The sequence below is a fragment of the Oncorhynchus keta genome, unplaced genomic scaffold (assembly GCF_023373465.1).
Source record: "Oncorhynchus keta strain PuntledgeMale-10-30-2019 unplaced genomic scaffold, Oket_V2 Un_scaffold_14044_pilon_pilon, whole genome shotgun sequence".
Classification (NCBI taxonomy): Eukaryota; Metazoa; Chordata; class Actinopteri; order Salmoniformes; family Salmonidae; genus Oncorhynchus; species Oncorhynchus keta.
In genome coordinates, this window is record NW_026290781.1 from 263129 (window position 1) to 290525 (window position 27397).

General features: G+C 45.2%; 1 protein-coding gene and 1 long non-coding RNA gene across 21 annotated transcripts in view; both read left to right on the forward strand.

Annotated features, from left to right (window-relative positions):
- The window catches only part of LOC118382146 (disks large homolog 4-like), a 161767-nt gene that overhangs the window by 88052 nt on the left and 46318 nt on the right, over positions 1 to 27397 (forward strand). For 4 of the 20 annotated variants that reach the window (XM_052513768.1, XM_052513769.1, XM_052513770.1 and 1 more), the window contains 5 exons: positions 36 to 86; positions 2412 to 2536; positions 12634 to 12803; positions 13906 to 14042; positions 22767 to 22908. In XM_052513768.1, the coding sequence (XP_052369728.1) occupies positions 36 to 86; positions 2412 to 2536; positions 12634 to 12803; positions 13906 to 14042; positions 22767 to 22908 (625 nt within the window). Of the gene's footprint in view, positions 1 to 35; positions 87 to 2411; positions 2537 to 12633; positions 12804 to 13905; positions 14043 to 22766; positions 22909 to 22983; positions 23032 to 23085; positions 23155 to 23229; positions 23278 to 23352; positions 23401 to 23475; positions 23524 to 23598; positions 23647 to 23700; positions 23770 to 23844; positions 23893 to 27397 lie in introns of those variants that run through there. The other 16 variants (XM_052513774.1, XM_052513784.1, XM_052513772.1 and 13 more) reach the window with 8 other exon arrangements.
- LOC127927420 (uncharacterized) lies at positions 24616 to 25199 on the forward strand. The gene is made up of 3 exons (XR_008127325.1): positions 24616 to 24664; positions 24713 to 24808; positions 25097 to 25199. It is a non-coding gene; the product is annotated as an uncharacterized LOC127927420 (long non-coding RNA).

The window sequence follows — 27397 nt, forward strand, 5'->3', positions numbered from 1 at the left end:
CCTCTCTCTCTCCCTCTCTCTCTCTCCCTCTCTAGATGAATGGATCAGAGGGAGAGGTGGAGTATGAAGAGATGACACTAGAGAGGGTGAGACTACTCTTACTATTAGATTACAACATTTGTGGCCCCTCACACTTTTATTTTTGATTTGTTTATTTAACCTTAATTTAACCTTTATTTAACTAGGCAAATCAGTTTAGAACAAATTCTTCTTTACAATGACGTCCTACCCCGGCCAAACCAGGACGACGCTGGGCCAATTGTGCACCGCCCTATGGGACTCCCAATCACAGCTGGTTGTGATACAGCCTGGAATCGAACCAGGGTCTGTAGTGATGCCTCTAGCAATGAGACACAGGACCTGCTGCACCACCAGGGAGTCCTCTAGCACTGAGACACAGGGCCTGCTGCACCACCAGGGAGCCCTCTAGCACTGAGACACAGGGCCTGCTGCACCACCAGGGAGCCCTCCAGCACTGAGACACAGGGCCTGCTGCACCACCAGGGAGCCCTCTAGCACTGAGACACAGGGCCTGCTGCACCACCAGGGAGCCCTCTAGCACTGAGACACAGGGCCTGCTGCACCACCAGGGAGCCCTCCAGCACTGAGACACAGGGCCTACTGCACCACCAGGGAGCCCTCTAGCACTGAGACACAGGGCCTGCTGCACCACCAGGGAGCCCTCTAGCACTGAGACACAGGGCCTACTGCACCACCAGGGAGCCCCTCTGCTCCGTTCAGGAGCCCCTATAAATAATTCCCTTTTTCTTCAAAAAAATAAATTGACAATTAAAAAAAACTTTTGGCCACCAAACCTTGTTGTTGGATCTTTAACATTGCAAAACCAATTTTCTTTTTGTCAACTTAAGTTTGCAATTATAATTGATGAAAGGAAGACAAATGGAGAAAATGATTGGCCCCCTGTTCGGAGCTGGTTGCACAGCCTTGAGCCAAGTTAACTGCAGACAAACGCTTCTCCATCAATGAGTTTGCTGCACTTTTCTACTGACAATTTGGCTCTTCAGCAGAAAATAACTCTAATTCTTCAATGTTTGAGGGTTGTCCTCCACCAACCTCTGTTTTCAGAGCTCACCATGTTGTCCTCCACCAACCTCTGTTTTCAGAGCTCATCGTGTTGTCCTGCACCAACCTCTGTTTTCAGAGCTCACCATGTTGTCCTCCACCAACCTCTGTTTTCAGAGCTCATCGTGTTGTCCTCCACCAACCTCTGTTTTCAGAGCTCATCGTGTTGTCCTCCACCAACCTCTGTTTTCAGAGCTCACCGTGCTGTCCTCCACCAACCTCTGTTTTCAGAGCTCATCGTGCTGTCCTGCACCAACCTCTGTTTTCAGAGCTCACCGTGCTGTCCTGCACCAACCTCTGTTTTCAGAGCTCACCGTGTTGTCCTCCACCAACCTCTGTTTTCAGAGCTCATCGTGTTGTCCTGCACCAACCTCTGTTTTCAGAGCTCATCGTGTTGTCCTGCACCAACCTCTGTTTTCAGAGCTCATCGTGTTGTCCTGCACCAACCTCTGTTTTCAGAGCTCATCGTGTTGTCCTCCACCAACCTCTGTTTTCAGAGCTCATCGTGTTGTCCTCCACCAACCTCTGTTTTCAGAGCTCATCGTGTTGTCCTACACCAACCTCTGTTTTCAGAGCTCATCGTGTTGTCCTCCACCAACCTCTGTTTTCAGAGCTCACCATGTTGTCCTCCACCAACCTCTGTTTTCAGAGCTCATCGTGTTGTCCTCCACCAACCTCTGTTTTCAGAGCTCGCTGTAGGTTTAGGATGTGATTCAGATCTGGACTCCTCGCTGGCCACTTCAGGTCAGTCCAGGGTTTCTTCTTGAACTTTTCTGGTGCGTTTGGGTTTGTTATCCTGCTGGAAGACTCACAACCTTCAATAGAGACCCGGTTTTTGGACATCGTGTTGAACATTTGACAGCTGATATTGTGCTGGTTTCGTGATGTCATGTTCAAGCCCCTATGTATCAGAGGCAGCAGAGCAATCCCACAGCATTATCGAACCTCCCCCATCTTTGATTGTAGGGAGGGTGTAATTTTCACTGAATGTTCGATTTGGTTGTCAGTAAACAGCGCTGATCTGTAATGCCAAAATGTTTAAATGTTGTTTCATTGGTCCACAGAACATTTCCCCAGGAATTAGTACTATTTACTTGGGTTTATGAAACATTCTATCAGGCTTTCTGTTGTCTCCTTCAGCAGTGGGGTCTTCCTATGTTTACCTACATGTGATGGTTGTGTGTGTGTGTGTGTGTGTGTGTGTGTGTGTGTGTGTGTGTGTGTGTGTGTGTGTGTGTGTGTGTGTGTGTGTGTGTGTGTGTGTGTGTGTGTGTGTGTGTGTGTGTGTGTGTGTGTGTGTGTGTGTGTGTGTGTGTGATGGTTTGTAGGGTAACTCTGGTCTAGGATTCAGTATAGCAGGTGGAACAGACAACCCCCACGTTGGAGACGACCCGTCTATCTTCATCACCAAGATCATCCCTGGAGGAGCTGCCGCACAGGACGGGAGGCTCAGGTAGACACAGGACGGGAGGTTCAGGTAGACACAGGACGGGAGGCTCAGGTAGACACAGGACGGGAGGCTCAGGTAGACACAGGACGGGAGGCTCAGGTAGACACAGGACGGGAGGCTCAGGTAGACACAGGACGGGAGGCTCAGGTAGACACAGGACGGGAGGCTCAGGTAGACACAGGACGGGAGGTTCAGGTGACACAGGACGGGAGGTTCAGGTAGACACAGGACGGGAGGCTCAGGTAGGCACAGGACGGGAGGCTCAGGTAGACACAGGACGGGAGGCTCAGGTAGACACAGGACGGGAGGCTCAGGTAGACACAGGACGGGAGGCGCAGGTAGACACAGGACGGGAGGCTCAGGTAGACACAGGACGGGAGGCTCAGGTAGACACAGGACGGGAGGTTCAGGTAGACACAGGACGGGAGGTTCAGGTAGACACAGGACGGGAGGCTCAGGCTATGTGGGGTGGCCAGTCCTCTTCTGGCTGTGCCGGGGGAGATTATAACAGAACATGGCCAAGATGTTCAAATGTTCATAAATGACCAGCATGGTCAAATAATAATAATCACAGTGGTTGTCAAGGGTGCAACAGGTCAGCACCTCAGGAGTAAATGTCAGTTGGCTTTTCATAGCCGATCATTAAGAGTATCTCTACTGCTCCTGCTGTCTCTAGAGAGTTGAAAACAGCAGGTCTGGGACAGGTAGCACGTCCGGTGAACAGGTCAGGGTTCCATAGCCGCAGGCAGAACAGTTGAAACTGGAGCAGCAGCACAACCAGGTGGACTGGGGACAGCAAGGAGTCATCAGGCCAGATTGTCCTGAGGCATGGTCCTAGGACTCAGGTCCTCGGAGAGAGAGAAAGAAATAGAGAAAGAGAGAATTAGAGAGAGCATACTTAAATTCACACAGGACACCGGATAGGACAGGAGAAGTACTCCAGATATAACAAACTGACCCTAGCCCCCCGACACATAAACTACTGCAGCATAAATACTGAAGGCTGAGACAGGACGGGTCAGGAGACACTGTGGCCCCATCCGATGATACTCCCGGACAGGGCCAAACAGGAAGGATATAACCCCACACACTTTGCCAAAGCACAGGCCCCACACCACTGGGGGCCTCTGTATGCCATATCTATAATATGGAGATATTCCATAAGAAATCAGCCGTTTCCACAATAATCATTTACAACATTAACCATGTCTACACTGTATTTCTGATCAAATAAATTATATTTTAATGGACAAAAAAAATGAGCTTTTCCTTCAAAAACAAGGACATTTATAAGTGACTCCAAACTTTTGAGTTTAGGTCCACGGTAGTGTAGGTCCTGGATGGCTGGAGGCTTGGCCCCAGTGGTCGGATGCCGAGCAGTTGCCATACCAGGTTGGGATGCAAACGGTCAGGATGCTCTCGATGGTGCAGCTGTAGAACTTTTGAGGATCTGGGGACCCATGCCAAATCTTTTCAGTTTCCTGAGGGGGAATAGGTTCTGTCGTGCCCTCTTCATGACTGTCTTGGTGTGTTTGGACCATGATTGTTTATTGGTGATGTGGACACCAAGGAACTTGAAACTTTCGTCTGCTCCACTACAGCCCCGTCGATTTTAATGAGGGCTAGTGGTCAGGCTGTCGTGTTGTCAACAAACGTAATGATGGCGTTGGAGTCGTGCTTGGCCACGCAGCTGTGGGTGAACAGGGAGTACAGGAGGGGACTAAGCACGCACCCCTGAGGTCCCCTGTGTTTAGGATCAGCGTGGCAGATGTGTTGTTACCTACCCTCACCACCTGAGGGCGGCCCGTCAATAAGTCCAGCAGCCAGTTGCAGAGGGAGGTGTTTAGTCTCATGGTCCTTAGCTTAGTGAACATATTCCAGTCTGTGCAAAACAGTCCTGTAGTGTAGCATCCGTGTCATCTGACCACTTCAGTTTTGAGCGAGTCACTGGTACTTCCTGCTTTAGTTTTTGCTTGTAAGCAGGAATCAGGAGGATAGAATTATGCTCAGATTTGTTAAATGGAAGGTGAGGGAGAGCTTTGTACGCATCTCTGTGTGTTGAGTAAAGAAGGTCTAGAGCTTTGTGCATCTCTGTGTGTTGAGTAAAGAAGGTCTAGAGCTTTGTGCATCTCTGTGTGTTGAGTAAAGAAGGTCTAGAGCTTTGTGCATCTCTGTGTGTTGAGTAAAGAAGGTCTAGAGCTTTGTGCATCTCTGTGTGTTGAGTAAAGAAGGTCTAGAGCTTTGTGCATCTCTGTGTGTGGAGTAAAGGAGGTCTAGAGCTTTGTGCATCTCTGTGTGGAGTAAAGAAGGTCTAGAGCTTTGTGCATCTCTCTGTGTGTGGAGTAAAGAAGGTCTAGAGCTTTGTGCATCTCTGTGTGTTGAGTAAAGAAGGTCTAGAGCTTTGTACACATCTCTGTGTGGAGTAAAGAAGGTCTAGAGCTTTGTGCATCTCTCTGTGTGTGGAGTAAAGAAGGTCTAGAGCTTTGTGCATCTCTGTGTGTTGAGTAAAGAAGGTCTAGAGCTTTGTGCATCTCTGTGTGTGGAGTAAAGAAGGTCTAGAGCTTTGTGAATCTCTGTGTGTTGAGTAAAGGAGGTCTAGAGCTTTGTACATCTCTGTGTGTTGAGTAAAGAAGGTCTAGAGCTTTGTACATTTCTGTGTGTTGAGTAAAGGAGGTCTAGAGCTTTGTACATTTCTGTGTGTTGAGTAAAGGAGGTCTAGAGCTTTGTACATCTCTGTGTGTTGAGTAAAGAAGGTCTAGAGCTTTGTGCATCTCTGTGTGTTGAGTAAAGGAGGTCTAGAGCTTTATGCGCATCTCTGTGTGTGGAGTAAAGAAGGTCTAGAGCTTAATGCATCTATGTGTGTTGAGTAAAGGAGGTCTAGAGCTTTGTGCATCTCTGTGTGTTGAGTAAAGAAGGTCTAGAGCTTTGTACATCTCTGTGTGTTGAGTAAAGAAGGTCTAGAGCTTTGTACATCTCTGTGTGTTGAGTAAAGAAGGTCTAGGGCTTTGTACACATCTCTGTGTGGAGTAAAGAAGGTCTAGAGCTTTGTGCATATCTCTGTGTGTTGAGTAAAGGAGGTCTAGAGCCTTGTGCATCTCTGTGTGTTGAGTAAAGGAGGTCTAGAGCTTTGTACATCTCTGTGTGTTGAGTAAAGAAGGTCTAGAGCTTTGTACATCTCTGTGTGTTGAGTAAAGAAGGTCTAGAGCTTTGTACATCTCTGTGTGTTGAGTAAAGAAGGTCTAGAGCTTTGTACACATATCTGTGTGGAGTAAAGAAGGTCTAGAGCTTTGTGCATCTCTGTGTGTTGAGTAAAGGAGGTCTAGAGCCTTGTGCATCTCTGTGTGTTGAGTAAAGAAGGTCTAGAGCTTTGTGCATCTCTGTGTGTTGAGTAAAGGAGGTCTAGAGCCTTGTGCATCTCTGTGTGTTGAGTAAAGAAGGTCTAGAATTGTTTTCCTTCTGGTTCCACATTTAACATGCTAGTAGAAAGAGTTAAAACTGATTTAAGTTTCCCTGCATTAAAGTCCCCGTCCACTAGGAGCGCCACCTCTGGATGAGCATATTCTGGACAGTGGAAGGATAGATAGATAATATATATAATGTCTATGTTACAGGGTTAATGACAGTGGAGGGTTAGATAGATAATATATATAATGTCTATGTTACAGGGTTAATGACAGTGGAGGGTTTTATAGATAATATATATAATGTCTATGTTACAGGGTTAATGACAGTGGAGGGTTAGATAGATAATATATATAATGTCTATGTTACAGGGTTAATGACAGTGGAGGGTTAGATAGATAATATATATAATGTCTATGTTACAGGGTTAATGACAGTGGAGGGTTTTATAGATAATATATATAATGTCTATGTTACAGGGTTAATGACAGTGGAGGGTTAGATAGATAATATATATAATGTCTATGTTACAGGGTTAATGACAGTGGAGGGTTTTATAGATAATATATATAATGTCTATGTTACAGGGTTAATGACAGTGGAGGGTTAGATAGATAATATATATAATGTCTATGTTACAGGGTTAATGACAGTGGAGGGTTAGATGGAGGGTTAATGACAGTTTATAGATAATATATATAATGTCTATGTTACAGGGTTAATGACAGTGGAGGGTTAGATAGATAATATATATAATGTCTATGTTACAGGGTTAATGACAGTGGAGGGTTAGATAGATAGATGTTACAGGGTTAATATAGGGGATAGATAATATATATATAATGTCTATGTTACAGGGTTAATGACAGTGGAGGGTTTGATAGATAATATATATAATGTCTATGTTACAGGGTTAATGACAGTGGAGGGTTTTATAGATAATATATATAATGTCTATGTTACAGGGTTAATGACAGTGGAGGGTTAGATAGATAATATATATAATGTCTATGTTACAGGGTTAATGACAGTGGAGATAGATAATATATATAATGGTTACAGGGTTAATGACAGTGGAGGGATAATATATATAATGTCTATGTTACAGGGTTAATGACAGTGGAGGGTTAGATAGATAATATATATAATGTCTACAGGGTTGTTACAGGGTTAATGACAGTGGAGGGTTAGATAGATAGATAATATATATAATGTCTATGTTACAGGGTTAATGACAGTGGAGGGTTAGATAGATAATATATATAATGTCTATGTTACAGGGTTAATGACAGTGGAGGGTTAGATAGATAATATATATAATGTCTATGTTACAGTGGAGGGTTAATGACAGTGGAGGGTTAGATAGATAATATATATAATGTCTATGTTACAGGGTTAATGACAGTGGAGGGGATAGATAGATAATATATATAATGGAGGGTTAGAGTGGAGGGTTAGATAGATAATATATATAATGTCTATGTTACAGGGTTAATGACAGTGGAGGGTTAGATAGATAGATAATATATATATGTCTATGTTACAGGGTTAATGACAGTGGAGGGTTAGATAGATAATATATATATGTTACAGGGTTAATGACAGTGGAGGGTTTAGATAGATAATATATATAATGTCTATGTTACAGGGTTAATGACAGTGGAGGGTTAGATAGATAATATATATAATGTCTATGTTACAGGGTTAATGACAGTGGAGGGTTAGATAGATAATATATATAATGTCTATGTTACAGGGTTAATGACAGTGGAGGGATAGATAGATAATATATATAATGTCTATGTTACAGGGTTAATGACAGTGGAGGGTTAGATAGATAATATATATAATGTCTATGTTACAGGGTTAATGACAGTGGAGGGTTAGATAGATAATATATATAATGTCTATGTTACAGGGTTAATGACAGTGGAGGGTTAGATAGATAGATAATATATATAATGTCTATGTTACAGGGTTAATGTGGGTGGAGGGTTAGATAATATATATAATGTCTATGTTACAGGGTTAATGACAGTGGAGGGTTAGATAGATAATATATATAATGTCTATGTTACAGGGTTAATGACAGTGGAGGGTTAGATAGATAATATATATAATGTCTATGTTACAGGGTTAATGACAGTGGAGGGTTAGATAGATAATATATATAATGTCTATGTTACAGGGTTAATGACAGTGGAGGGTTAGATAGATAATATATATAATGTCTATGTTACAGGGTTAATGACAGTGGAGGGTTAGATAGATAATATATATAATGTCTATGTTACAGGGTTAATGACAGTGGAGGGTTAGATAGATAATATATATAATGTCTATGTTACAGGGTTAATGACAGTGGAGGGTTAGATAGATAATATATATAATGTCTATGTTTACAGTGGAGGGTTAATGATAATATATATAATGTCAGTTGTTAATGAGGGTTAGATAGATATATATATATAATGTTAATCTATAGTTACAGGGTTAATGACAGTGGAGGGTTAGATAGATAATATATATAATGTCTATGTTACAGGGTTAATGACAGTGGAGGGTTAGATAGATAATATATATAATGTCTATGTTACAGGGTTAATGACAGTGGAGGGTTAGAGGGTTAAGATAATATAATATATATAATGTCTATGTTACAGGGTTAATGACAGTGGAGGGTTAGATAGATAATATATATAATGTCTATGTTACAGGGTTGGAGGGTTAGATAGATAATATATATAATGTCTATGTTACAGGGTTAATGACAGTGGAGGGTTAGATAGATAATATATATAATGTCTATGTTACAGAGTTAATGACAGTGGAGGGTTAGATAGATAATATATATAATGTCTATGTTACAGGGTTAATGACAGTGGAGGGTTAGATAGATAATATATATAATGTCTATGTTACAGGGTTAATGACAGTGGAGGGATAGATAGATAATATATATAATGTCTATGTTACAGGGTTAATGACAGTGGAGGGTTAGATAGATAATATATATAATGTCTATGTTACAGGGTTAATGACAGTGGAGGGTTAGATAGATAATATATATAATGTCTATGTTACAGGGTTAATGACAGTGGAGGGTTAGATAGATAATATATATAATGTCTATGTTACAGGGTTAATGACAGTGGAGGGTTAGATAGATAGATAATATATATAATGTCTATGTTACAGGGTTAATGACAGTGGAGGGTTAGATAGATAATATATATAATGTCTATGTTACAGGGTTAATGACAGTGGAGGGTTAGATAGATAATATATATATAATGTCTATGTTACAGGGTTAATGACAGTGGAGGGTTAGATAGATAATATATATAATGTCTATGTTACAGGGTTAATGACAGTGGAGGGTTAGGTTCTATGTTACAGGGTTAATGACAGTGGAGGGTTAGATAGATAATATATATAATGTCTATGTTACAGGGTTAATGACAGTGGAGGGTTAGATAGATAATATATATAATGTCTATGTTACAGGGTTAATGACAGTGGAGGGTTAGATAGATAATATATATAATGAGGTTAATGACAGTGGAGGGTTAGATAGATAATATATATAATGTCTATGTTACAGGGTTAATGACAGTGGAGGGTTAGATAGATAATATATATAAGGGTTAATAGTGGAGGGTTAGATAATATATATAATGTCTATGTTACAGGGTTAATGACAGTGGAGGGTTAGATAGATAATATATATAATGTCTATGTTACAGGGTTAATGACAGTGGAGGGTTAGATAGATAATATATATAATAATGTCTATGTTACAGGGTTAATGACAGTGGAGGGTTAGATAGATAATATATATAATGTCTATGTTACAGGGTTAATGACAGTGGAGGGTTAGATAGATAATATATATAATGTCTATGTTACAGGGTTAATGACAGTGGAGGGTTAGATAGATAATATATATAATGTCTATGTTACAGGGTTAATGACAGTGGAGGGTTAGATAGATAATATATATAATGTCTATGTTACAGGGTTAATGACAGTGGAGGGTTAGATAGATAATATATATAATGTCTATGTTACAGGGTTAATGACAGTGGAGGGATAATATATATAATGTCTATGTTACAGGGTTAATGACAGTGGAGGGTTAGATAGATAATATATATAATGTCTATGTTACAGGGTTAATGACAGTGGAGGGTTAGATAGATAATATATATAATGTTAATCTATGTTACAGGGTTAATGACAGTGGAGGGTTAGATAGATAATATATATAATGTCTATGTTACAGGGTTAATGACAGTGGAGGGTTAGATAGATAATATATATAATGTCTATGTTACAGGGTTAATGACAGTGGAGGGTTAGGATAATATATATAATGTCTATGTTACAGGGTTAATGACAGTGGAGGGTTATATAATATATATAATGTCTATGTTACAGGGTTAATGACAGTGGAGGGTTAGATAGATAATATATATAATGTCTATGTTACAGGGTTAATTAGATAGATAATATATATAATGTCTATGTTACAGGGTTAATGACAGTGGAGGGTTAGATAGATAATATATATAATGTCTATGTTACAGGGTTAATGACAGTGGAGGGTTAGATAGATAGATAATATATATAATGTCTATGTTACAGGGTTAATGACAGTGGAGGGTTTAGATAGATAATATATATAATGTCTATGTTACAGGGTTAATGACAGTGGAGGGTTAGATAGATAATATATATAATGTCTATGTTACAGGGTTAATGACAGTGGAGGGTTAGATAGATAATATATATAATGTCTATGTTACAGGGTTAATGACAGTGGAGGGTTAGATAATATATATAATGTCTATGTTACAGGGTTAATGACAGTGGGGTTAATGATAATATATATAATGTCTATGTTACAGGGTTAATGACAGTGGGGTTTAGATAGATAATATATATAATGTCTATGTTACAGGGTTAATGACAGTGGAGGGTTGTTTAGATAGATAATATATATAATGTCTATGTTACAGGGTTAATGACAGTGGAGGGTTAGATAGATAATATATATAATGTCTATGTTACAGGGTTAATGACAGTGGAGGGTTTAGATAGATAATATATATAATGTCTATGTTACAGGGTTAATGACAGTGGAGGGTTAGATAGATAATATATATAATGTCTATGTTACAGGGTTAATGACAGTTGGAGGGTTTAGTGGATAGATAGATAATATATATAATGTCTATGTTACAGGGTTAATGACAGTGGAGGGTTAGATAGATAATATATATAATGTCTATGTTACAGGGTTAATGACAGTGGAGGGTTAGATAGATAATATATATAATGTCTATGTTACAGGGTTAATGTTAATGTCTATGTTACAGGGTTAATGACAGTGGAGGGTTAATGACAGGGTTAATGACAGTGGAGGGTTAGATAGATAATATATATAATGTCTATGAGGGTTAATGACAGTGGAGGGTTAGATAGATAATATATATAATGTCTATGTTACAGGGTTAATGACAGTGGAGGGTTAGATAGATAATATATATAATGTCTATGTTACAGGGTTAATGACAGTGGAGGGTTAGATAGATAATATATATAATGTCTATGTTACAGGGTTAATGACAGTGGAGGGTTAGATAGATAATATATATAATGTCTATGTTACAGGGTTAATGACAGTGGAGGGTTAGATAGATAATATATATAATGTCTATGTTACAGGGTTAATGACAGTGGAGGGTTAGATAGTGGAGGGTTAATGACAGTAGTTAGATAGATAATATATATAATGTCTATGTTACAGGGTTAATGACAGTGGAGGGTTAGGGATAGATAATATATATAATGTCTATGTTACAGGGTTAATGACAGTGGAGGGTTTTATAGATAGATAATATATATAATGTCTATGTTACAGGGTTAATGACAGTGGAGGGTTAGATAGATAATATATATAATGTCTATGTTACAGGGTTAATGACAGTGGAGGGTTAGATAGATAATATATATAATGTCTATGTTACAGGGTTAATGACAGTGGAGGGTTAGATAGATAATATATATAATGTCTATGTTACAGGGTTAATGACAGTGGAGGGTTAGATAGATAATATATATAATGTCTATGTTACAGGGTTAATGACAGTGGAGGGTTTTATAGATAGATAATATATATAATGTCTATGTTACAGGGTTAATGACAGTGGAGGGTTAGATAGATAATATATATAATGTCTATGTTACAGGGTTAATGACAGTGGAGGGTTTTATAGATAGATAATATATATAATGTCTATGTTACAGGGTTAATGACAGTGGAGGGTTAGATAGATAATATATATAATGTCTATGTTACAGGGTTAATGACAGTGGAGGGTTAGATAGATAATATATATAATGTCTATGTTACAGGGTTAATGACAGTGGAGGGTTTTATAGATAGATAATATATATAATGTCTATGTTACAGGGTTAATGACAGTGGAGGGTTAGATAGATAGATAATATATATAATGTCTATGTTACAGGGTTAATGACAGTGGAGGGTTAGATAGATAATATATATAATGTCTATGTTACAGAGTTAATGACAGTGGAGGGTTAGATAGATAATATATATAATGTCTATGTTACAGGGTTAATGACAGTGGAGGGTTAGATAGATAATATATATAATGTCTATGTTACAGGGTTAATGACAGTGTGATACTAGTAAATGACGTTGACGTTCGTGAGGTGACACACAGCTTGGCTGTGGAAGCTCTAAAGGAGGCGGGGCCAGTTGTTCGTCTCTACGTCCTCCGGAGGAAGCCACCCATGGAGACCGTCACACAACTCAAACTCATCAAAGGACCTAAAGGTGTGTGTGTTGTCTCGGACTAAATGCTGTAGGTGTGTTTCAGCACCCCTGAAGTAGATGTCCTCCCACCCCCTCCTCCTCCTCCCACCCCCTCCTCCTCCTTCTCCCTCCTCTTCCTCCTCCTCCCATCTCCTCCTCCCTCCTCCCCCCTCCTCTTCCTCCTCCTCCCACCTCCTCTTCCTCTTCCTCCTCCCTCCTCCTCCTCCTCCCTCCTCTTCCTCCTCCTCCCACCTCCTCCTCCTCCTCATCCTCCCACCTCCCCCTTCTCCTCCTCCCACCTCTTCCTCCTCCTCCTCCTCCTCCTCCCACCTCTTCCTCCTCCTCCTCCCTCCTCTTCTTCCTCCTCTTCCTCCTCTCTCCTCTTCCTCCTCCTCCCACCTCTTCCTCCTCCTCCTCCCTCCTCTTCCTCATCTTCCTCCTCCTCCCACCTCCTCCTCCTCCTCCTCCTCCCTCCTCTTCCTCTTCCCACCTCCTCTTCCTCCTCCTCCCACCTCCCTCCTTCCTCCTCCTCCTCCTCCTCCTCCTCCTTCTCCCTCCTCTTCCTCCTCCCACCTCCTCTCCCTCCTACTCCTCCCTCCTCCTCGTCCCACCTCCTCTTCCTCCTCCTTTCTCCTCTTCCTCCTCCTCCTCCCTCCTCCTCCTCCCACCTTGTCTTCCTCCTCCTCCCTCCTCTTCCTCCTCTTCCTCCTCCTCCCACCTCCTCTTCCCACCTCCTCTTCCTCCTCCTCCCACCTGCTCTTCCTCCTCCTCCCGCCTCTTCCTCCTCCTCCCACCTCCTCTTCCTCCTCCCTCGTCTTCCTCCTCCTCCTCCCTCCTCTTCCTCCTCCTCCCACCTCTTCTTCCTCATCCTCCCACCTCCCCCTTCTTCTCTTCCCTCCTCTTCCTCCTCATCCCACCTCCTCATCCTCCCACCTCCCCCTTCCCCTCCTCCCACCTCCTCTTCCTCATCCTCCCACATCCCCTTTCTCCACCTCCTCCTCCTGCCTCCTCTTCCTCCTCATCCCACCTCCTCTTCCTCCTCCTCCCTCCTCTTCCTCCCTCCTCTTCCTAATCTTCCTCTTCCCTTATTCTATGTGTGTGTGTGTGTGTCTGTGTTTTTCAGGTTTGGGGTTCAGTATAGCAGGTGGACTAGGGAACCAGCATGTACCAGGTGACAACAGTATATATGTGACTAAGATCATCGAGGGAGGAGCGGCCTGTAAAGATGGACACCTACAGATAGGCGATAAGATACTGGCTGTGAGTAACACGCTCACGGACACGTTTACTGACACTCTCACGGACACACTCACTGACACTCACGATCGCACAGATCTGTTTTCATTATGTGGTGAGTATATATGACAGAAGTTTAGTCGTTGAGTAGTGCCCTCTTCTGGTCCTCTGTGGAACTACTGCAGAGCTGGACTATTCAGCTGGTTTTCTGAATGGCTCTGATCTCAACTGACTACATCCCGTCTGACTATGTCATGTCTCTATGTCATGTCTCTACATCCCATCTGACTATGTCATGTCTCTATGTCATGTCTCTATGTCATGTCTCTACATCCCATCTGACTATGTCATGTCTCTATGTCATGTCTCTACATCCCGTCTGACTATGTCATATCTCTATGTCATATCTCTATGTCATATCTCTATGTCATGTCTGACAATGTCATGCATCTACAGTGTATTCGGAATGTATTCAGACCCCTTAACTTTTTCCACATTTCTGATTTAAAAGAATGTCTCATCAATCTTGACACAATAACCCATAATGAAACAATACCCCATAATGACAAAGCAAAAACTGGTTTGTAGAATTTTTTTCTAATGAATATGAATAAAAAAAACTGAAATATCAAATTTACATAAGTATTAATCTATTTTCTGAGCTAGAGGGCTGCTGATATCTCTAGGAGTGATTATAGCGCTAGATGACTCCTGATATCTTCAAGAGTGGTTCTAGAGCTAGATGACTCCTGATATCTTCAGGAGTGGTTCTAGACCTAGAGGACTCCTGATATCTCCAGGAGTGGTTCTAGAGCTAGAGGACTCCTGATATCTTCAGGAGTGGTTCTAGAGCTAGAGGACTCCTGATATCTCCTGATATCTCCAGGAATGGTTCTAGACCTAGAGGACTCCTGATATCTCCAGGAGTGGTTCTAGAGCTAGAGGACTCCTGTTATCTCCAGGAGTGGTTCTAGAGCTAGAGGACTCCTGATATCTCCTGATATCTCCAGGAATGGTTCTAGACCTAGAGGACTCCTGTTATCTCCAGGAGTGGTTCTAGAGCTAGAGGACTCCGGTTATCTCCAGGAGTGGTTCTAGAGCTAGAGGACTCCTGTAATCTCCAGGAGTGGTTCTAGAGCTAGAGGACTCCGGTTATCTCCAGGAGTGGTTCTAGAGCTAGAGGACTCCGGTTATCTCCAGGAGTGGTTCTAGAGCTAGAGGACTCCGGTTATCTCCAGGAGTGGTTCTAGAGCTAGAGGACTCCTGTAATCTCCAGGAGTGGTTCTCGAGCTAGAGGACTCCTGTAATCTCCAGGAGTGGTTCTAGAGCTAGAGGACTCCTGTAATCTCCAGGAGTGGTTCTAGAGCTAGAGGACTCCGGTTATCTCCAGGAGTGGTTCTAGAGCTAGAGGACTCCGGTTATCTCCAGGAGTGGTTCTAGAGCTAGAGGACTCCTGTAATCTCCAGGAGTGGTTCTCGAGCTAGAGGACTCCTGTAATCTCCAGGAGTGGTTCTAGAGCTAGAGGACTCCGGTTATCTCCAGGAGTGGTTCTAGAGCTAGAGGACTCCGGTTATCTCCAGGAGTGGTTCTAGAGCTAGAGGACTCCTGTTATCTCCAGGAGTGGTTCTAGAGCTAGAGGACTCCTGTTATCTCCAGGAGTGGTTCTCGAGCTAGAGGACTCCGGTTATCTCCAGGAGTGGTTCTAGAGCTAGAGGACTCCTGTAATCTCCAGGAGTGGTTCTAGAGCTAGAGGACTCCTGTAATCTCCAGGAGTGGTTCTAGAGCTAGAGGACTCCTGTAATCTCCAGGAGTGGTTCTAGAGCTAGAGGACTCCTGTAATCTCCAGGAGTGGTTCTAGAGCTAGAGGACTCCTGTAATCTCCAGGAGTGGTTCTCGAGCTAGAGGACTCCGGTTATCTCCAGGAGTGGTTCTCGAGCTAGAGGACTCCGGTTATCTCCAGGAGTGGTTCTAGAGCTAGAGGACTCCGGTTATCTCCAGGAGTGGTTCTAGAGCTAGAGGACTCCGGTTATCTCCAGGAGTGGTTCTAGAGCTAGAGGACTCCTGTAATCTCCAGGAGTGGTTCTCGAGCTAGAGGACTCCTGTAATCTCCAGGAGTGGTTCTAGAGCTAGAGGACTCCTGTAATCTCCAGGAGTGGTTCTAGAGCTAGAGGACTCCTGTAATCTCCAGGAGTGGTTCTAGAGCTAGAGGACTCCTGTAATCTCCAGGAGTGGTTCTCGAGCTAGAGGACTCCGGTTATCTCCAGGAGTGGTTCTAGAGCTAGAGGACTCCTGTAATCTCCAGGAGTGGTTCTCGAGCTAGAGGACTCCTGTAATCTCCAGGAGTGGTTCTAGAGCTAGAGGGCTCCTGTAATCTCCAGGAGTGGTTCTAGAGCTAGAGGACTCCTGTAATCTCCAGGAGTGGTTCTCGAGCTAGAGGACTCCGGTTATCTCCAGGAGTGGTTCTAGAGCTAGAGGACTCCGGTTATCTCCAGGAGTGGTTCTAGAGCTAGAGGACTCCAGTTATCTCCAGGAGTGGTTCTAGAGCTAGAGGACTCCTGTTATCTCCAGGAGTGGTTCTAGAGCTAGAGGACTCCGGTTATCAGGATTCTCATCTCCTAGGTAATTAGTGTTAGGTCTTCAGTCTCCTGGTTTCTCAGCAGCAGCTGTAAGTGGCGGTCGTGTCAGTAGCGGTATTTTCGCGAAACTTAGACGGTTCTGCCGAGATGTACGAGGAAGGTTCCACGCCACTCTCTCACTTGAGTATCTTACCGAGTTATTTACAGAATATCTCATTTTTCTCTTTTGTAGTTTTGTCAACTATGTGTGTTTTCTATACCTGTTCTCACCTCTCCCTGTAGGCTTTACAGACACCCTTGGCTGCAAGCCGTCTAGTTTATCACCCTGTGCACAAAACCCACGTGGAAGTCTGGGTCTCTGTTAGTGTTTGGAACTGCCGATCTGCGGTCAAGAACTCCAAGTTCATCTCAGTCTATGCTTCTCTTCAGCCCTATCAGATCACCTCAGTCTATGCTGCCCTTCAGTCCTGTCAGATCACCTCAGTCTATGCTGCCCTTCAGTCCTGTCAGATCACCTCAGTCTATGCTGCCCTTCAGTCCTGTCAGATCACCTCAGTCTATGCTGCCCTTCAGTCCTATCAGATCACCTCAGTCTATGCTGCCCTTCAGTCCTATCAGATCACCTCAGTCTATGCTGCCCTTCAGTCATATCAGATCACCTCAGTCTATGCTGCCCTTCAGTCCTATCAGATCACCTCAGTCTATGCTGCCCTTCAGTCCTGTCAGATCACCTGTCTATGCTGCCCTTCAGTCCTATCAGATCACCTCAGTCTATGCTGCCCTTCAGATCACCTCAGTCTATGCTGCCCTTCAGATCACCTCAGTCTATGCTGCCCTCCAGTCCTGTCAGATCACCTCAGTCTATGCTGCCCTTCAGTCCTATCAGATCACCTCAGTCTATGCTGCCCTTCAGATCACCTCAGTCTATGCTGCCCTCCAGTCCTGTCAGATCACCTCAGTCTATGCTGCCCTTCAGTCCTGTCAGATCACCTCAGTCTATGCTGCCCTTCAGTCCTATCAGATCACCTCAGTCTATGCTGCCCTTCAGTCCTATCAGATCACCTCAGTCTATGCTGCCCTTCAGTCCCGTCAGATCACCTCAGTCTATGCTGCCCTTCAGTCCTGTCAGATCACCTCAGTCTATGCTGCCCTTCAGTCCTGTCAGATCACCTCAGTCTATGCTGCCCTTCAGTCCTGTCAGATCACCTCAGTCTATGCTGCCCTTCAGTCCTATCAGATCACCTCAGTCTATGCTGCCCTTCAGTCCTGTCAGATCACCTCAGTCTATGCTGCCCTTCAGTCCTATCAGATCACCTCAGTCTATGCTGCCCTTCAGTCCCGTCAGATCACCTCAGTCTATGCTGCCCTTCAGCCCCTTCAGGCTCTTCACACTCCTGGATTGCATCCTACCTGGCAGGCCGCTCCTACCTGGCAGGCCGCTCCTACCTGGCAGGCCGCTCCTACCTGGCAGGCCGCTCCTACCTGGCAGGCCGCTCCTACCTGGCAGGCCGCTCCTACCTGGCAGGCCGCTCCTACCAGGTGATGTGGAGAGGATCTGTGTCTGCACCACATACTCTCACTACTGGTGTCCCACTTCTATTACTGCTATGAGGATGGACCTCTCCTCTCCTCTCTATAGACCAAGTCACTGGTCATATCCTCACATGGTCTCTCCTATCGCTGCTCTGCAGATGACACTCAAACTGCTTTTCTCATTCCCACCTTCTGACGCCCAGGTGGTGACAGGCATCTCTGTGTGTCTGGCAGATATCTCAACTTGGATGTCGGCCCACCACCTCAAGCTCAACCTCGACAAGACGGAGCTGGTCTTTCTCATAGGGAAGGCCTGCCCGCTCAAAGACCTCTACATGACAGTTGAAAACTCCACAGTGTCCCCCTCCCAGAGTGCAAAGAACCTTGGCGTGACAACACCCTGTCGTTCTCTGTAAACATCAAAGCAGTGACTCACTCCTGCAGGTTCATAATCTACAACATCTGTACGACCCTACAGCACACAGGAAGAGGAACATCTGTAGAGTAGGACCCTACCGCACACAGGAAGTGGTGCAGCTCCTAATCCAGGCACTTTTCTTGTCCCTTCTGGACTTTTGCAACTCGCTGTTGGCTGGGCTCCAAACCCTTGCAACTTCTGTCAACCTTTCCAAGTTCTCTCATGACACCCTTCTCCTCCACTGGCTTCCAGTTGAAGCTCACATCCACTACAAGACCATGGCGGTTACCTACGGAACAGCAAGAGAAACTGCCCTTCCCTACCTACAGGCTATGCTCAAGCTCTACACCCCAACCCGAGCACTCTGTTCTGCCACCTCTGGTCTCTTGGTCTTCCCACCCCTACAGGAGGCAGCTCCTGCTCAGCCCAGTCCAAGCTCTTCTCTTTCCTCCCAACCCTACGGGAGGCAGCTCCCGCTCAGCCCAGTCCAAGCTCTTCTCTGTCCTCCCACCCCTACCGGAGGCAGCTCCCGCTCAGCCCACTTCAAGCTCTTCTCTGTCCTCCCACCCCTACGGGAGGCAGCTCCCGCTCAGCCCAGTCCAAGCTCTTTTCTGTCCTCCCACCCCTACGGGAGGCAGCTCCCGCTCAGCCCAGTCCAAGCTCTTCTCTGTCCTCCCACCCCTACGGGAGGCAGCTCCCGCTCAGTCCAGTCCAAGCTCTTCTCTGTCCTCCCACCCCTACGGGAGGCAGCTCCCTCTCAGTCCAGTCCAAGCTCTTCTCTGTCCTCCCAACCCTACGGGAGGCAGCTCTCGCTCAGCCCAGTCCAAGCTCTTCTCTGTCCTCCCACCCCTACCGGAGGCAGCTCCCGCTCAGCCCAGTCCAAGCTCTTCTCTGTCCTCCCACCCCTACGGGAGGCAGCTCCCGCTCAGCCCAGTCCAAGCTCTTCTCTGTCCTCCCACCCCTACGGGAGGCAGCTCCCGCTCAGCCCAGTCCAAGCTCTTCTCTGTCCTCCCACCCCTACGGGAGGCAGCTCCCGCTCAGCCCAGTCCAAGCTCTTCTCTGTCCTCCCACCCCTACGGGAGGCAGCTCCCGCTCAGTCCAGTCCAAGCTCTTCTCTGTCCTCCCACCCCTACGGGAGGCAGCTCCCTCTCAGTCCAGTCCAAGCTCTTCTCTGTCCTCCCACCCCTACGGGAGGCAGCTCTCGCTCAGCCCAGTCCAAGCTCTTCTCTGTCCTCCCACCCCTACCGGAGGCAGCTCCCGCTCAGCCCAGTCCAAGCTCTTCTCTGTCCTCCCACCCCTACGGGAGGCAGCTCCCGCTCAGCCCAGTCCAAGCTCTTCTCTGTCCTCCCACCCCTACGGGAGGCAGCTCCCGCTCAGCCCAGTCCAAGCTCTTCTCTGTCCTCCCACCCCTACGGGAGGCAGCTCCCGCTCAGCCCAGTCCAAGCTCTTCTCTGTCCTCCCACCCCTACGGGAGGCAGCTCCCGCTCAGCCCAGTCCAAGCTCTTCTCTGTCCTGGCACCCCAATGGTGGAACCAGTTTCCCCCTGAAGCTAGGACAGCAGTGTCCCTGCTCATCTTCTAATGGCTTAGATCCCGCTAACGTGATATGACAACAGCCAGTGAAAGTGCAGGGTGCCAAATTCAAAACAACAGAAATCTCATTACTAAATTCCTCAAACATAGAAGTATTTTACACCATTTTAAAGATAAACTTGTTGTTAATCCCACCACACTGTCCGATTTCAAAAGGCTTTACGACGAAATGATTATGTTAGGTCTGCACCTAGTCACAGAAAAACACAGCCATTTTTCCAGCCAAAGAGAGGAGTTACAAAAAGCAGAAATAGACATAAAATGAATCACTAACCTTTGATGATCTTCATCAGATGACACTCATAGGATTTCATGTTACACAATACATGTATGTTTTGTTCGATAAAGTTCATATTTATATCCAAACATCGGAGTTTACATTGATGCGTTATGTTCAGTAGTTCCAGAAACATCCGGTGATTTTGCAGAGAGCCACATCAATTTACAGAAATACTCATCATAAATGTTGATGAAAATAAAAGTGTTATGCATGGAACTTTAGATAAACTTCTCCTTAATGCAACCGCTGTGTCAGATTTCAAAAGAACTTTACGGAAAAAGCATACCATGCAATAATCTGAGTACAGCGCTCAGACAACAAATCAAGCCATACAGATATCCGCCATTTTGTGGAGTCAACAGACGTCAGAAATAGCATTATAAATATTCACTTACCTTTAATGATCTTCATCAGAATGCACTCCCATGAATCCCAGTTCCACAATAAATGTTTTAATTTGTTCGATAAAGTCCATCATTTATGTCCAAATACCTCATTTTTGTTCTTGCGTTTAGTACACAATCCAAACTCACGATGCGCGGGCAAGTCCTGGCGAAAGTTCAGACGAAAAGTCATATTACAGTTCGTAGAAACATGTCAAACGAAGTATAGAATCAATCTTTAGGATGTTTTTATCATAAATCTTCAATAATGTTCCAACCGGAGAATTCCTTTGTCTGTAGAATTGCAATGGAACGCCTAGCTATCTGGAGATGAATGTACTGACTATGACTGGTCCACCTAGCTATCTGGAGATGAATGTACTGACTATGACTGGTCCACCTAGCTATCTGAAGATGAATGTACTGACTATGACTGGTCCACCTAGCTATCTGAAGATGAATGTACTGACTATGACTGCGATATGTGGTTGACCCACCTAGCTATCTGAAGATGAATGTCCTGACTATGATAGATATGTGGTTGTCCCACCTAGCTATCTGAAGATGAATGTCCTGACTATGATAGATATGTGGTTGTCCCACCTAGCTATCTGAAGATGAATGTCCTGACTATGACTGTGATATATGGTTGTCTCACCTAGCTATCTGAGAGAGACATCTCCCTAAAGCTGGTGTCCCAATGTTGGTTTTACTGTTAGCTATCTGAAGATAAATGCACTAACTGTAAGTCTCTATGGATAAGAGTGTCTGCTAAATGACTAACATGTAAATGTAAACACACACACAATACACTGTAAAAAGTAATCAGATCACTTAGTTGGGAGACGTTTGGAGCTACAAAGACTTCCTAGAACTGGCCGCCGGGGGAGGTGACCAAGAACCCAATCAATCAGGCCTTTATGGTAGAGTGGCCAGGCGGAAGCAACTCCTCAGTAAAAAGGCACATGAGACAGCCTGCTTGCAGTTTGCCGAAAGGCACCTAAAGGACTCTCAGACCATGAGAAACAAGATTCTCTGTTCTGACGAAACCAAGACTCTTTGGCCTGAATGCCAAGCATCACGTCTGGAGGAAACCTGGCACCATCCCTACGGTGAAGCATGGTGGTGGCAGCATCATGCTGAGGGGATGTTTTTCGGTGGCAAGGACTGGGAGACAAGTCAGGATCAAGAGAAAGATGAACGGAGGAAAGTACAGAGAGTTCATTGATCAAAACCTGTTCCAGAGTGCTCAGGAACTCAGACTGGGGCGAACGTTCACCTTCCAACAGGACATCGACCCTAAGCACACAGCCAAGACAGTGCAGAAGTGGCTTCGGGACAAATCTCTGAATGTCCTTGAGTGGCCCAGCCAGAGCCCTGACTTGAACCTGATCGAACATCTCTGGAGAGACATGAAAATAGCTGTGCAGCGACACTCCCCATCCAACCTGACAGAGCTTGAAGGGATCTGCAAAGAAGAATGGGAGAAACTCCCCAAATACAGGTGTGCCAAGCTTGTAGCATCATACACAAGAAGACTAGAGGCTGTAATCGCTGCCAAAGGTGCTTCAACAAAGTACTGAGTAATGGGTCTGAATACTTATGTAAATGTGATATTGCAGTTTTTTAATATACATTTGCAAAATAAAAAATACACATTTTGCGACGAGGAATTTTAGAACGTAACAATATGTGGAGAAAGTCAAGGGGTCGGAATACTTTCCAAAAGCACGGTATGTCATGTATCTATGTCATGTTTGACTGTCTCTATGTCATGTATCTATGTCATGTATCTATGTCATGTATCTATGTCATGTTTAACTGTCTCTGTCATGTATCTATGTCATGTATCTATGTCATGTTTAACTGTCTCTGTCATGTATCTATGTCATGTATCTATGTCATGTATCTATGTCATGTATCTATGTCATGTTTGACTGTCTCTATGTCATGTCTCTGTCACCAGGTGAACCAGGTGTGTTTAGAAGATGTGATGCATGAAGACGCAGTATCAGCTCTGAAGAACACAGCCGAGGTGGTCTACCTGAGAGTAGCCAAACCTTCACATCTCTACACACCTGACCAGTACAGTCCCCCTGACCTCACCTGTACGTATACACCTCTACACAGTGTTAGGGGTTAGTGTTAGGACTGTTAGGTGGTCTACCTGAGAGTAACCAAACCTTCACATCTCTACACACCTGACCAGTACAGTCCCCCTGACCTCACCTGTACGTATACACCTCTACACAGTGTTAGGGGTTAGTGTTAGGACTGTTAGGTGGTCTACCTGAGAGTAGCCAAACCTTCACATCTCTACACACCTGACCAGTACAGTCCCCCTGACCTCACCTGTACGTATACACCTCTACACAGTGTTAGGGGTTAGTGTTAGGACTGTTAGGTGGTCTACCTGAGAGTAACCAAACCTTCACATCTCTACACACCTGACCAGTACAGTCCCCCTGACCTCACCTGTACGTATACACCTCTACACAGTGTTAGGGGTTAGTGTTAGGACTGTTAGGTGGTCTACCTGAGAGTAACCAAACCTTCACATCTCTACACACCTGACCAGTACAGTCCCCCTGACCTCACCTGTACGTATACACCTCTACACAGTGTTAGGGGTTAGTGTTAGGACTGTTAGGTGGTCTACCTGAGAGTAACCAAACCTTCACATCTCTACACACCTGACCAGTACAGTCCCCCTGACCTCACCTGTACGTATACACCTCTACACAGTGTTAGGGGTTAGTGTTAGGACTGTTAGGTGGTCTACCTGAGAGTAACCAAACCTTCACATCTCTACACACCTGACCAGTACAGTCCCCCTGACCTCACCTGTACGTATACACCTCTACACAGTGTTAGGGGTTAGTGTTAGGACTGTTAGGTGGTCTACCTGAGAGTAGCCAAACCTTCACATCTCTACACACCTGACCAGTACAGTCCCCCTGACCTCACCTGTACGTATACACCTCTACACAGTGTTAGGGGTTAGTGTTAGGACTGTTAGGTGGTCTACCTGAGAGTAACCAAACCTTCACATCTCTACACACCTGACCAGTACAGTCCCCCTGACCTCACCTGTACGTATACACCTCTACACAGTGTTAGGGGTTAGGGATTAGGTGTTGGGTTAGGGTTTAGGGTTAGGGTTGGGTTAGGTGTAGGGTTAGGGTTTAGGGTTAGGGTTAGGGGTTAGGGGTAGGGGTAGGGTTAGGGTTAGGGAGTAGGGTTAGGGTTAGGGTTAGGGTTAAGGGTTAAGGGTTAGGGGTTAGGGGTTAGGGGTTAGGGGTAGGGGTAGGGTTAGGGAGTAGGGTTAAGGGTTAAGGGTTAGGGGTTAAGGGTTAGGGGTTAGGGTTAGGGTTGGGGTTGGGGTTGGGGTTAGGGATAGGGGTTGGGGTTAGGGTTAGGGTTGGGGTTAGGGGTTAGGGTTGGGGTAAGGGGTTGGGGTAAGGGTTAGGGTTAGGGGTTGGGGTTAGGGGTTGGGGATATGGTTATGGTTATGGTTAAGGTTTAGGGGTTAGGGTTAGGGGTTAGGGTTACGGTTGGAGTTAGGGGTGTTAGGGTTAGGGGTTGGGGTTAGGGGTTGGGGATATGGTTATGGTTAAGGGTTAGGTGTTAGGGGTTAGGGTTACGGTTGGGGTTAGGGGTGTTAGGGTTAGGGTTAGGGGTGTTAGGGTTGGGGTTAGGGGTGTTATGGGTTAGGGTTAGGGTTGGGGTTAGGGGTGTTAGGGTTAGGGGTTAGGACTCCTAGACCCACTAACATGTCAAATCAAATTGATGTGTCGCATGTGCAGAATAAAACAGGTGTAGACCTCACAGTGAAATGCTGACTGACCAGCCCTTAACCAACAGGTGTAGACCTCACAGTGAAATGCAGACTGACCAGCCCTTAACCAACAGGTGTAGACCTCACAGTGAAATGCTGACTGACCAGCCCTTAACCAACAGGTGTAGACCTCACAGTGAAATGCTGACTGACCAGCCCTTAACCAACAGGTGTAGACCTCACAGTGAAATGCAGACTGACCAGCCCTTAACCAACAGGTGTAGACCTCACAGTGAAATGCTGACTGACCAGCCCTTAACCACCAGGTGTAGACCTCACAGTGAAATGCTGACTGACAAGCCCTTAACCAACAGGTGTAGACCTCACAGTGAAATGCTGACTGACCAGCCCTTAACCAACAGGTGTAGACCTCACAGTGAAATGCTGACTGACCAGGCCTTAACCAACAGGTGTAGACCTCACAGTGAAATGCAGACTGACCAGCCCTTAACCAACAGGTGTAGACCTCACAGTGAAATGCTGACTGACCAGCCCTTAACCACCAGGTGTAGACCTCACAGTGAAATGCTGACTGACCAGCCCTTAACCAACAGGTGTAGACCTCACAGTGAAATGCTGACTGACCGGCCCTTGACCAACAGGGGTAGACCTCACAGTGAAATGCTGACTGACCAGCCCTTAACCAACAGGTGTAGACCTCAAAGTCAAATGCTGTCTGACCAGCCCTTAACCAACAGGTGTAGACCTCACAGTGAAATGCTGACTGACCAGCCCTTAACCAACAGGTGTAGACCTCACAGTGAAATGCTGACTGACCAGCCCTTAACCACCAGGTGTAGACCTCACAGTGAAATGCTGACTGACCAGCCCTTAACCAACAGGTGTAGACCTCAAAGTGAAATGCTGACTGACCAGCCCTTAACCAACAGGTGTAGACCTCACAGTGACATGCTGACTGACCAGCCCTTAACCAACAGGTGTAGACCTCACAGTGAAATGCTGACTGACCAGCCCTTAACCAACAGGTGTAGACCTCACAGTGAAATGCTGACTGACCAGCCCTTAACCAACAGGTGTAGACCTCAAAGTGAAATGCTGTCTGACCAGCCCTTAACCAACAGGTGTAGACCTCACAGTGAAATGCTGACTGACCAGGCCTTAACCAACAGGTGTAGACCTCACAGTGAAATGCAGACTGACCAGCCCTTAACCAACAGGTGTAGACCTCACAGTGAAATGCTGACTGACCAGCCCTTAACCACCAGGTGTAGACCTCACAGTGAAATGCTGACTGACCAGCCCTTAACCAACAGGTGTAGACCTCACAGTGAAATGCTGACTGACCGGCCCTTGACCAACAGGTGTAGACCTCACAGTGAAATGCTGACTGACCAGCCCTTAACCACCAGGTGTAGACCTCACAGTGAAATGCTGACTGACCAGCCCTTAACCAACAGGTGTAGACCTCACAGTGAAATGCTGACTGACCAGCCCTTAACCAACAGGTGACCAGCCCTTAACCAACAGGTGTAGACCTCACAGTGAAATGCAGACTGACCAGCCCATAACCAACAGGTGACCAGCCCTTAACCAACAATGCAGTTTTAACTTTTGTTTTTCTTAAGAAAATATATTCTAAATAAACTAAAGTAAAAACAGTAAGACGATAAAATATCAATATGTACATGGGGGCTATATACAGGGGGTACCGGTACAGAGTCAATGTGGAGGCTATATACAGGGGGTACCGGTACAGAGTCAATGTGAAGGGTATATACAGGGGGTACCGGTACAGAGTCAATGTGGAGGCTATATACAGGGGGTACCGGTACAGAGTCAATGTGGAGGCTATATACAGGGGTACCGGGACAGAGTCAATGTGGAGGCTATATACAGGGGGTACTGGTACAGAGTCAATGTGGAGGCTATATACAGGGGGTACCGGTACAGAGTCAATGTGGAGGCTATATACAGGGGGTACCGGTACAGAGTCAATGTGGAGGGTATATACAGGGGGTACCGGTACAGAGTCAATGTGGAGGCTATATACAGGGGGTACTGGTACAGAGTCAATGTGAAGGGTATATACAGGGGGTACCGGTACAGAGTCAATGTGAAGGGTATATACAGGGGGTACCGGTACAGAGTCAATGTGCAGGCTATATACAGGGGGTACCGGTACAGAGTCAATGTGGAGGCTATATACAGGGGTACCGGGACAGAGTCAATGTGGAGGCTATATACAGGGGGTACTGGTACAGAGTCAATGTGGAGGCTATATACAGGGGGTACCGGTACAGAGTCAATGTGGAGGCTATATACAGGGGGTACCGGTACAGAGTCAATGTGGAGGGTATATACAGGGGGTACCGGTACAGAGTCAATGTGGAGGCTATATACAGGGGGTACTGGTACAGAGTCAATGTGGAGGGTATATACAGGGGGTACCGGTACAGAGTCAATGTGGAGGCTATATACAGGGGGTACTGGTACAGAGTCAATGTGGAGGCTATATACAGGGGGTACCGGTACAGAGTCAATGTGAAGGGTATATACAGGGGGTACCGGTACAGAGTCAATGTGGAGGCTATATACAGGGTATTACGGCACAGAGTCAATGTGGAGGCTATATACAGGGGGTACTGGTACAGAGTTAATGTGGAGGCTATATACAGGGTATTACGGCACAGAGTCAATGTGGAGGCTATATACAGGGGGTACTGGTACAGAGTCAATGTGGAGGCTATATACAGGGGGTACTGGTACAGAGTCAATGTGGAGGTTATATACAGGGGTTA